This window comes from Temnothorax curvispinosus, unplaced genomic scaffold (genome assembly GCF_003070985.1).
Source record: "Temnothorax curvispinosus isolate PA1 unplaced genomic scaffold, ASM307098v1 QBEX01001872.1, whole genome shotgun sequence".
Classification (NCBI taxonomy): Eukaryota; Metazoa; Arthropoda; class Insecta; order Hymenoptera; family Formicidae; genus Temnothorax; species Temnothorax curvispinosus.
Window position 1 is genome coordinate 8052 of NW_020211652.1, and position 12137 is coordinate 20188.

Consider the following 12137-nt stretch of genomic DNA (forward strand, 5'->3'; position numbering starts at 1 on the left):
CGACCAACCACGTGTGACCACCCGATCCTGGCGTCCCTCGTCGCGGTACAGATTATGGCAGAGACAGAATACAAGGCAAATTAGTCAAAAACACTTACACGCAAACACTTGTAAATAGTCTGTAAATATAACGTTCTAAACATATATTGGAAAGTGTCGCCTACATTTCTAGCCTCCTTTGCGATTCACAAACCTTGGGCCAACTCCTACTCACTCACCAGTAGCAGACTAAGTTAGATATAAGGTAGAATACCTCTCTGAATAAAAGTAGTAGCGCCCATAAAATTGGTGACCCCGACGTGATCGCAAAGAGAGGTAGCAACATGAACGATCCCAACGCATCAATACAGATCGTCGAGGAAAGCGTCAGCAGACTCGCCGTACGCATACCTCCGTTTTGGGGAGATGAGCCTGAGCTATGGTTCGCACAGCTGGAAACGCAGTTCACCATCAGTGGCATCACCCAAGACTCGACGAAATACTCATACGCTCTGTCTCAGTTAGACTCTCGTCAAATCAAGGAAATTAAAGACGTGGTCACACAGCCCCCAGAGGTTAACAAATACGAGACTGTAAAAAGAGCGCTCATACAGCGCATGTCCGTCTCGCAGCAGCAGCGGACACGACAGCTCTTGGAGCTCGAGGAATTAGGAGATCGCAAGCCATCTCAATTCTTACGACATCTCCGAACTCTAGCGGGTGAGAATGTACCCGACTCTCTTCTACGGACACTATGGCTAGGACGACTTCCTACGCAAATGCAGATGGTTCTCGCTACCCGGACGGAAGATCCGCTCAACAGCGTAGCCGAACAGGCCGATCGCATTCACGAGATGACAAGCAAGGCTGTAGTAGCTGCAACAGCTACGCCAGCGAATAAAGAGTCTTTGGAAGCAAGAATCCAGACTCTGACCAAGCAAGTGGCCACACTTACTACACGCCTCTCGAGAGACAACTCGAGGCAACGTAACAATTGGAAAGGCCGTAATCGAAGTCGAAGCCGTAGTCAGAGCCGCAACCGCGGTAAAAACACAGAGGATAAGGACGATAAGAATAACAAGCACTGCTATTACTATAATCGATTTGGTGAGAAAGCAAGAAAGTGCACACAACCATGTACATATAAATCGGAAAAAGACCAGGGCAGTCACTGATGGCGGCCAGTAGACACGCCCCAAGCCCGCGCCGCCTAATCGTTACGTGCCATGACACTAAGAGACGGTTCCTGATAGACACAGGATCGGATGTGAGTGTATACCCTCGCTTCATGGTAGCAGGACACACCACGCCAACATCTTATGAACTCTATGCAGCAAACGGCTCAACAATCACTACGTACGGCACAATTACACTGCAGCCGGAAATTGGGTTACGACGCGCATTCCCATGGCGTTTCATTATCGCCAACGTCACGCAGCCCATCATCGGAGCCGACTTCCTTGCTTATTACCATATCCTGCCAGACCTACAGAAAGGCACTCTGCTCGATGGTAAAACATACTTGCGCAAACGCGGCACATCAGAAAAAGGGGCAGTGGAGTCTATCAGAGTGTTGGCTATTGAAGACGAATACCACTACAGAATCTTGGCAGAATTTCCTGATATCTTAAAGGCTACTGCTAAGAGGCATACGGTAAAACATAGCACGCTCCACCACATCAAAACCACGGATGGCCCACCAGTTGCAAGCCGTCCTCGCCGGTTAGCCCCCGACAAACTCAAGGCGGCCAAGGCTGAATTCGATCTCTTACTCCAAGAAGGGATCATTCGAGTGTCGAAAAGCCCATGGTCATCACCACTACATATGGTGCCGAAGAAAAGCGACTCCTGGAGATCTTGCGGAGATTACAGGGGAGTTAACGCTAGAACAGAGCCGGATCAGTACCCGATCCCGCATATCGAAGACTTCTCGCAGAACTTGCACGGAAAGAAGATCTTCTCGACAATTGATTTAGTGCGAGCATACAATCAAATACCCGTCAACCCGGAGGATATTCCAAAAACGGCTATAACAACTCCTTTTGGACTCTTCGAATACCTTTATATGCCGTTCGGGCTACGCAATGCCGCACAAACCTTCCAACGCTTCATTCACGAAATTACAAGCGACTTGGATTTTGCCTATGCGTATATTGACGACATCCTCATCGCATCAGAAAACGAGGAACAACACAAGAAGCATTTACGCATACTCTTCGAACGACTCCAGAAATACGGCATTCTACTCAACCCTTCCAAATGCGTTTTCGGAAGGCCAAAAGTTCTTTTTCTTGGTTACGAGGTTTCAGAGAACGGTACTCAACCTCCGCCAGAAAGAATAGCAGCAATCAAGGAGTTTCCCAAACCTGAGAACATTCAACAGCTTCGGCGGTTCCTGGGGACTCTCAATTTTTATCGCAGATTTATTCCAAAGGCCGCTAAGGACCAGTCAATTTTAAACGGCTTACTCAGCGGTACCAAAACCAAAAAGAAGGCTCCCATAACATGGAACGCAGAACTGGAAGCAGCCTTCGCAAACTGTAAGAACAGTCTGTCTCGCGCAACTCAGCTGGCACACCCAAAGCCAGAGGCAGACGTCACTCTTACAACCGACGCTTCCGATACAGCTATCGGAGCAGTCATACAACAACGGGACGGAACAGAGTGGCAACCATTAGCCTTCTTCAGTAAAAAGCTGAATCCGGCCCAGCAAAAGTATAGCCCCTACGATAGAGAGCTTCTAGCGATCTACGCCGCTATTAAGCACTACCGGCACATGCTGGAAGGAAGGATCTTCACGGTGTTCACCGATCACAAGCCGATCACATACGCCTTTCGACAAGATCCACTCCACAGCTCTCCTAGGCAGGCACGACATTTACAATACATCGGGCAGTTTACAACCGATATACGTCATATCGCGGGTAAAGACAACATAGTCGCTGATACTCTCTCACGAGTAGAGGAGATTCAGTCCGCAATCAACCTAGAGAAACTATCACAAGCTCAAGAGGAGGATACCGAGGTGGAAGACATCTTAAAAGGGAACTCTTCACTGAGATTGACAAAGGTATCAATCCCTGGAACCAGCGCAGCATTGTATTGTGACACATCAACAGCAATAGCACGTCCCTTCGTTACAAAAGAGTACAGGAGACAAGTGTTTCAATCACTGCACAGTCTATCGCATCCAGGAACCAGAGCGACGGCAAAGATAGTCGCACAGAGGTATGTCTGGCCACGCATTAAGGCCGACTGCCAAGAATGGGCTAGAGCATGTCCCGCGTGCCAAAAAGCAAAAGTCCACAGGCACAACAAATCGCCTTTAGGACAATTCATTGGCCCTACCAAACGGTTCGAACATATTACACATGGACCTCGTTGGGCCTCTACCTATCTCGAAAGGTTTCAGATACTGCCTCACAATCATTGACCGGTTTACCAAATGGCCTGAAGCTATACCGGTGGCAGATATATCCGCAGAGACAGTAGCCCAGAATCTCTTCAATCACTGGATCGCAAGATTTGGTACACCTACGCGGGTCACTACGGATCAGGGAGGGCAATTTGAGGCCGACCTGTTTTGTCAGCTTACTAGGCTAACAGGCACCACGCACATACATACAACAGCCTATCACCCCGCAGCTAACGGCATGGTCGAACGTTTGCACCGTCAAATTAAAACGGCCATCAAATGCCACGAAACCAAAGCTTGGACGGAAGTATTACCCGTTGTCATGATGGGCATCTGAGCAGCAGTTAAGGAAGATCTCCACGCAACTCCGGCAGAACTTGTGTACGGAGAAACTATGAGACTTCCAGGAGAGTTTCTACAAGAAACTACACAACCGAACGAAACGAGCGACTTCTTACTAAGGCTCAGAAAGACAATGGAAAGTCTACGGCCACAGCCAATCAAAAGGCACGGTTCGCCTGCTATCTTCCAGCACAGAGACCTGACAGACGCAACACACGTGTTCCTCAGGCACGACGCACCAACGCGGGCGCTACAACCCACTTTTGACGGCCCTTACGAAGTCCTTAGCAAAGGCGAGAAGGTTTACAAGTTACGGATTAACGGCAAAACCGTCCACGTAACTATCGACCGCCTTAAGCCTGCCTACATATTGGCAGATCAAGAATCAAGCGACAAACCTCGGGAGACACATCAGCCAGCACAGGATACTCCAACAGACATTCCACCTAAGAAAACTACAACGCGGAGTGGCAGAGTGTCACGAAAAACAGTACGTTTTCAAATCCCGACTTCAAAACAACGAAGGGGGTGATGTGGCGGTCCACGCCACCAGTAATACATCCCTGCGCGATGCCTGCAATACCGGCAGTTCGCAGCAACGCCGCTAGGCGTCGCATCGCCGGGGCAGCTTCGCGAGTTCTAATTTCTGCACCGACGAGTATAAAGGGGGACCCCCTACGAGCTCGAGCAGATCTTCCCGGCGCTAGTCGCCAAGGTAGCAATAGCGCTAGACGCTAGGCTAACACACGGCGCGAGTCGCCCGGTTGTAGCGCTAGACGCACACCGATAACCCTATACGGCGCGAGTCGCCCGGTTCACAGCGCAAGACGCTGACCGAGACCTCACGGCGCGAGTCGCCCGGCTACAGCGCAAGACGCTAGCCAATACCTTGATGTAAAAAGAAATGTGTTTCATTCCCGAGATGCGCAGTGGTCTAAAATAATGGCTGCCTTCTGACCAATCAAAAAGCCTCCCCAAATGTAAAAAGCAACATGGCTACTTCCGTGATATGTAAGAGGTTAGATTGTTAGCCGCCGCATGAGCGGATTCTCGCTTAGATCCAACCGGCGATCCAACGACTCCGAGAACGTGACGAAGGCGTTGTCGCGCAGTATCAGATGCCTCAAATTCGGCAAGCCGGCCAGAGAACCGTCCTCCACAAACCGTCCTCCACCAATAGTTCGCAATTGGTTGTCGTTGAGATACCCAGAGTGTGCCCAACTTTTGAAACGCGCCTGGCTCCACCGTGCCTTCGGCCACAAGGGGAAGTGATCCGCGTAGTTTCTTGGGCCCAACGAATCTACGGCTACTACGATAAGAGGTTTGTCTTGACCATCTTGAAATGTGCCAAGTTATTATTAATAAGCTACATACTATATTTTGTTTACAGAAACTAGATTGTTAGCCGCCGCATGTGCCTTCAGCCTTCCTTTCTGTCTATGCTAAATGATAATGAGTTACGGGTTTTACTGGATGAAGCTATAACATACAAATGTCCGAAAGATCGGGAAGGAAAGTCTAATCTTTTTAAAGTACGTACGGGCTTTGAAATATTATGTATTGAACATAAAAATGCTATTGTGTTAAGATGTATAGATTGATATGTGTGCTTTGTAGGAACTTTTGCAAGAGGCAGAAGCGGACAAGACTGAGGAAGGCCGTAGAGTGATATCTAATTCACGCTGTCTTCCGGGTTCAAATCGCAGGAGGCATAAACGGGAGTCTGTGTCCGAGCGTTTGACACATGGCGGATCATTGCAGAATTTAGCGCAGCCTATAGCTTCGGAATTCAATAGTAGTTTTGCTTATCTGACGTTTAGTTCGTGTCATACTTACGGAAGTAGTAGGAGAAAGAATAAAAAATACACAAGACTCAGTGTCTCTGCTAGACAGAGAGAAGGTGGATCATTACCGTCAAATGTAAATGCATCGCATAACCTTGCTTCTTTGGCTAATTTAGATCTAACATTCGATAAGAAGGTATTTATCATTAGAGTTAATAATAATATTCATAAATATAAATGTCCTTGTTTTATTAGTGCATGTAATGAATTATATAAAAAATTTCTTTGAAAGACATTTTATCGTCATAATATTGTAACTTTGATGAGAATGTAAGCAACACATTGGAAATTTTCTTATCTGTTTGTGAAGAAGAGCTTCTACGAGGAACGGTCAGCTTATGATTGGACCAATAAGGAAAAATCCAAGTCTCTAGACAAACCATCGTACACCAGTTTACCGCGCAGTTTCTTGGGCCCAACGAATCTACGGCTACTACGATAAGAGGTTTGTCCTGGCCATCTTTAAATGTGCCAACTTATTATTAGTAAGCTACATATTATATTTTGTTTACAGAAACAATGCCATCGTGTTCCATAAAAAATTGCAAAAATCGAACATGCGACGGAGATGCAAGAGGAATAACCTTTTTTAGATTTCCGAAAGAAATTCCAATTCGTAAGCAATGGCTTAATGCTTGTCAACAAACTGAGACAAGTTTGAAAGTTGATTCAGGTAAGTTGCTGTAATAAATGTATTTCCCCTTATTATCCTAAATATATTATCATTTATGAACTCATGTTTGATAAGACTTTGATTTGTTTTTGGACATACTATCCAGGTAGCAAGCACTCGTCATTTTGACGTCAAAATGACGGACTTTTGACGTCAATTGACGTCAAAATGACGAGTGCTTGCTACCTGGGTAAATTTCCTTAAAATATTTTAATTTTTTTTTTAACACCCTGTGTAAACTATACATATTGTAATAAGTATATTATGATACAATTTTAGCAAGAATATGCAGTGACCATTTTGATACAAATTGTTTCATAATGGAATTCACAAAACCGAGGTCAAAAAATACACTTGCCAAAGAAGTACGACGATTAAAAAAAGGTTCTGTCCCATGTAAAATGTTAAAACTATGTGCAGGAATAAAAAGAAAAAGAATGTCGCAAAATGAAAAAGATAACGAAAATAATAAAAAGATAAAAAGAAATAACGTATTGTAAGTATTTTCTACATTTTTTAATATATTAATATTTATACATGTATGTATGTAAATAAAAAGTAATTTTTTCATATTTTTCCAGAATAAAAACTGGTATACCTACGTATGCAGAACTTGTGCAGTATGCAAAAGAGAAACAGGAACTAGACATGTATGTAGCTGTATATCTTTATAAGCTTTCTCTATATACATATGTATACACACACACACACACACACACACACAAGCACTATAATTTATATAAAAATGTTTTGTATGTTACAGAAATAAAGAGATTAGCAACAATAGTTCAACGAAAACATTACTGATAGAGCTTCGAAACTCTGAGATAGACAAGCAACAATTATTTGAAGAAAATCAAAATCAAAATATTGAAAAAGACAATATAAATGTTGAAGAAGAAACACAAAATATGACACGGGAATATCTTGAAAATATCGAACAAAATGATACAATAGAACTAGATATGTACGTACCTATACATCTTTATTATAAGTTTTTCCCTATTATACTTAATACATTTATATGTATATACATTTTATATAAAAATGTTTTGTATTTTACAGAAATGAAGAGATTAACATGGACAACAATGCGAGTTCAATGGAAACATTAGTAATGCAGCTTCGAAACAGTGAGGAAGAAAAGCAACAATTATTTGAAGAAAAACAACAATTACTTGAAGAAAATCAAAATCTTGAACAAAAAAACGAACAATTAAATAAACAAATATCACAGTTGCAAGCTGAAGTTACAAAAATAATGAAGAATAAACAGAAAGAAGCCGAAGCAATAGCAACCAATGCTTTGAGTAAAGTATTTACACCAGGTCAAATTTCAATATTAATGTCGACACAAAACCGCGTACATTGGTCGCATGAAGACATCATGTCTGCCATTTCTTTACGCTCGTTAAGTCCAAAAGCATATAAATATTTAAGGAATGTTAAAAAGGTACCATTGCCGTGTCTAACAACTTTGCACAATTGGGTAGCTAAGTTTACAGTTTTACCTGGGATTTTAAATGAGGTTCTAAACATTATGTCAAGTAAAGGACACAATCTTTCAACAGTAGAGAAAATAACTGTTTTAACATTCGACGATGTATATATTTCAAATAAGTTAGACATTGACAGAAAGCAACAAAAAGTTTATGGGCCTCATAAGACTTGTCTGTTTATCATGGCTCGAGGTTTATTCAAGAATTGGAGGCAACCAGTTTATTATAATTTTGATGTATCAATGTCCCGTGATATTTTATTTACTGTCATACAAGAGCTATATAAAATAGATTACACTGTTATTGCTGTTACGTGCGATATGGGTTCAAGCAATATGAAGTTGTGGAAAGATTGTAATATCGGAGTTGAAGATTATAGTCATTCCAGGGATAAAATCACAACAAATATCGAGAAACAATGTTTCATTACGCATCCCGCAAACAACTCCCTAAAAATATTTTTTTATGCAGACGTTCCGCACCTTTTGAAATTAGCAAGAAACAATTTGCTAGATTCTGGATTTAAAATTAAAGAAAACTTTGTGGACAAAACATGTTTAGAACAACTACTAACGTTGAATAATGGTGATTTGAAAATATGTCACAAATTAAGTACACTACATCTTGATGCGAGAGGCACGCAACGACAAAACGTGAAACTAGCAGCTCAAGTTTTCTCAAATAAAAATGCACTAGCCATTAAATGGTGTGGAGAAAATGGTCTTCTTGGCAATACACAATGGAAACATACATCCGAGATATTAAAACTTTTCAATGATTGGTTTGATGTCTTCAACAGCAAATTTAAATATGACAAATGTGGCGTATCAAATGCCTATGGCATTAACGTAGAAGAACAAAATAAGATTATTAGTAATATGAACGAATTTATGATGGAAATGCGAGTTGGGCAAAGAAAGAGTTTATTGCAATTCCAGAAAGGAATTTTATTATGTAACAGATCGCTGCAAGAAATGTTTGCACATTTACAAGAGAAGTACTCATCTGAAATGTTTGACGTAAAATATGTGTTAACGAGAAGATTAAATCAGGACATTCTAGAAAACTTCTTTTCCTACATAAGATCCATGGGAAGTGGATATGATCATCCCACACCCGTAGAAGTAAAAAATCGTTTGAAATGGTATATCCTTGGAAAACACTCAGAACATGTATTTTCTGTACGAAAAAATACTGAAGGAGATGGTAGTTGTGAATCGTTAATTACTATAAGTGATGTACATAGTCCAGATTCTGTTTATCCAGCAGACCGATTGTCTGATGAAGAAGAAGATATATTACTTAGTAATACCCCACAAGTCGGACAAAATGTCGATACGACAATTAGGGAGGAAATATATAATCATAACATACCAGAAGAAACTGGAGAAGGTATGAAAAAAATTGAAACTTTTTTGTAAATACTTGTGTAACTTCCCATCGTATTATATTAATCATTGTATTGTATTAAAAAAGATTCGCCGCCGGTCTCATTATGTTCATGTATATAGTTGTCCTTAACTTTATACATCTATGTATAAAGTTAATGATAAATAGCGAAATTACTGATAAAATTGAGATATATTATCAATGTACCAATTATTCATTTTTCTAGTGCAAAATTTAAGTAATTATGAGCCTAGTTGTCATGAAATACAATTACTTGAAGATTTTGAACAAATCACTAATCAAGAGATAGTAGAAAAGAATGCACTTTTATATATAACCGGTTATGTAGCTCATAGATTCCGAAATCGCTATACTAACTTAGGAATTTCAACAAAGTCTTTACCCAATCCACCTAATGATTGGCTTTGTACAATATCAAGAGGAAACTGCATGTATCCATCCGCAGACTTCTTAAAAGCAGCTGAAGTCATGGATACAGAATTTGTAAAATTCCATGGTGATTCTTTTAGCACTGAAAATAAGATCTTTGAAAAATTAACTGACATTGTATCAATAAAAACAAATAATATTTTTCCTAAGGAAGTTATTGCGTGTTTAGTTCGCACGAGAACTTATATAAGACTGAGAAAACTTAACAAAGAGATAGTAGAAAATAACATACGTAAGAAAAAATAAAAAAAAATATATAAACTGTCTAATAAAGAAAATGTTGATAAAAATAAAATAACGTTATAAAATATAAATGCATTTATTTATTTGTTATTATTATATTATATACTAACATCTATATACTTACTTTTACATACTTATTTTTTATGAATAGCACGGCTTCTAAAACTTAGAGCGGTCTACATAGTCCGATCTTATATTTAATATTATCATAGGTTTATATTAATAAGGCATTGCAACGGCCATTGTATCAATAACAGCATTTTATAACGTAACTAATGGTTCAATGAAGAAAATTTGTTTTCGAAAAAGAAATTCTTATTTCGTCGGCTGCGTTCCGACATCCGACTACGGCTGCGGTCCACTTGATGCTACAAATGCTTCGAAGCATTCCTCTTCTCTTTTCTTTCAATGAAGAAAGAAGGAGAAGAAGAACGCTCCAAAGCATTTGTAGCGTCAAGTGGACCGCTGCCTACGACATACGACTGATTGTAGAACCGGCCTAATCAATCTAGGTTAATGATTTTATCATTTCAAATTATATCACGTATTTTTATTTACGTAGTCTTTTATTACTTTAAAAATTTTTAATTTTGTTTGTATTTTTTTTACATTTACAACTTTTCTTTACATTTTTTCCAATACTGCATTAGAATTTCGCGCTACATTTGGGGAGTGAATTTGATTGGGTGCTCCGTATTTGGCCGCCATTATGCGCAATGAAACACCTTTCTTTTTACATCATGGCCAATACCACGGCGCGAGTCGCCCGGTTCACAGCGCAAGACGCTGACCGAAATCTCACGGCGCGAGTCGCCCGGCTACAGCGCAAGACGCTTGCCGATATCTCACGACGCGAGTCGCCCGGCTACAGCGCAAAACGCTTGCCGATCCTTACGGCGCTTGGTCGCCTGGCACAGGCGCGAGACGCCCGCCAACCTATGGCGCTTGGTCGCCCAGCTCTTTGTTTCAGGTCTCACACGGACTGCTACACACGACCAACCACGTGTGACCACCCGATCCTGGCGTCCCTCGTCGCGGTACAGATTATGGCAGAGACAGAATACAAGGCAAATTAGTCAAAAACACTTACACGCAAACACTTGTAAATAGTCTGTAAATATAACGTTCTAAACATATATTGGAAAGTGTCGCCTACATTTCTAGCCTCCTTTGCGATTCACAAACCTTGGGCCAACTCCTACTCACTCACCAGTAGCAGACTAAGTTAGATATAAGGTAGAATACCTCTCTGAATAAAAGTAGTAGCGCCCATACATACCATACATTTGATAAATAGATGTTTTAAATAATTATCTTCATAAACGTACATATATATGTGTTTTAATATTAATGTATGTGTATTATAAAGAAAAGTGGGAGTAAATTTTTAAATGATAATTATTTAGTGTTATATAAGAAAAATTTGACTATTATAATTACGTTGATTAATATATATCAAAGTTACTACATTATGATAACACAATTTGATTTACTCAATGTTTTTTTAAAAATATCTAGCGTTATTTTATAGTGTAAATTATATCTTAACAACAGGATATATTGCAGCAATATTGCCATATTGAGCATGTACAATATTTCACAACTATAAAATTTAATGAGTATGCGAACAACTTAATTTGTGAATATAGTAACAAATAAAGTTGCGCAGTATTTTAAAAACGTAAATTATCATTTTGCTACTTACCGACATCATAAAATTTTGAAATTAAATTAAAAAAAACGAGACATGAGCGACGATTTTCCTTCTCAGAATGTATTTTACACACAAAAATAAATTATTTTACTAAAGGACCCCGCGGAATTCTTATGGAAAGTGGCTTTCGGTCAAATGTTTCGAAACTTTGCAAAAAGATAGTTCTTAACATGTAGATTAAAAGTGTCAATGGGCATGAAGCTCAAAAAATTCGAGATTTTGAGCTACAGCCATCCAAAGTGGTAGATTTTTGAATTTCTGCAGCATATTCCGAAGTTCGGCAACGGTAGCTTATCTTAGTTGGGTGAGGTTTTACAAAAAATGGTAAATACAAAAGTTTTGTATTAGATTCGAGGCTCCTTTTTTTAAGGCTCTTTTTTCACTTTAAGACCCATCGCCTGTTTGGGGCCCATTGCCTATTTGGGACCCTACACATGTAGCCTATGGTGCATCCGGCCAGCTAAGACAAGACTGTGGGGCGTCCGGCCAGCTAAGACAAGACTGTGGGGCGCCCGGCCAGCTAAGACAAGACTGTGGGGCGCCCGGCCAGCTAAGACAAGACTGTGGGGCGTCCGGCCAGCTAAGACAA

General features: G+C 40.5%; 3 protein-coding genes across 3 annotated transcripts; all 3 read left to right on the forward strand.

Moving 5' to 3' along the window:
* Positions 1–323: 323 nt before the first annotated feature.
* LOC112468683 lies at positions 324–1154 on the forward strand. Its single transcript, XM_025037963.1, has one exon. It carries the CDS (start codon positions 324–326, stop codon positions 1152–1154), a length of 831 nt encoding a protein of 276 aa, XP_024893731.1.
* Positions 1155–3788: 2634 nt separating this feature from the next.
* On the forward strand, positions 3789–4268 carry LOC112468684. Its single transcript, XM_025037964.1, has one exon. The coding sequence runs from the start codon at positions 3789–3791 to the stop codon at positions 4266–4268; it is 480 nt and encodes a 159-aa protein (XP_024893732.1).
* Positions 4269–5048: 780 nt separating this feature from the next.
* LOC112468685 lies at positions 5049–7501 on the forward strand. The gene is made up of 7 exons (XM_025037965.1): positions 5049–5057; positions 6095–6253; positions 6533–6703; positions 6864–6903; positions 7017–7220; positions 7319–7386; positions 7491–7501. Exons 2-7 carry the CDS (start codon positions 6100–6102, stop codon positions 7499–7501), a joined length of 648 nt encoding a protein of 215 aa, XP_024893733.1. The 5' UTR covers positions 5049–5057; positions 6095–6099.
* Positions 7502–12137: the final 4636 nt, after the last annotated feature.

Bases quoted from the DNA above. Each gene is read 5' to 3' on its own strand.
- LOC112468685 (XM_025037965.1), top strand. From the start codon at position 6,100: ATGCCATCGTGTTCCATAAAAAATTGCAAAAATCGAACATGCGACGGA. The intron at 6,904-7,016 runs GTATGTAGCTGT...TGTATGTTACAG, and splicing joins GAGAAACAGGAACTAGACAT to AAATAAAGAGATTAGCAACA. The intron at 7,221-7,318 runs GTACGTACCTAT...TGTATTTTACAG, and splicing joins GATACAATAGAACTAGATAT to AAATGAAGAGATTAACATGG.
- LOC112468684 (XM_025037964.1), top strand. From the start codon at position 3,789: ATGAGACTTCCAGGAGAGTTTCTACAAGAAACTACACAACCGAACGAA.
- LOC112468683 (XM_025037963.1), top strand. From the start codon at position 324: ATGAACGATCCCAACGCATCAATACAGATCGTCGAGGAAAGCGTCAGC.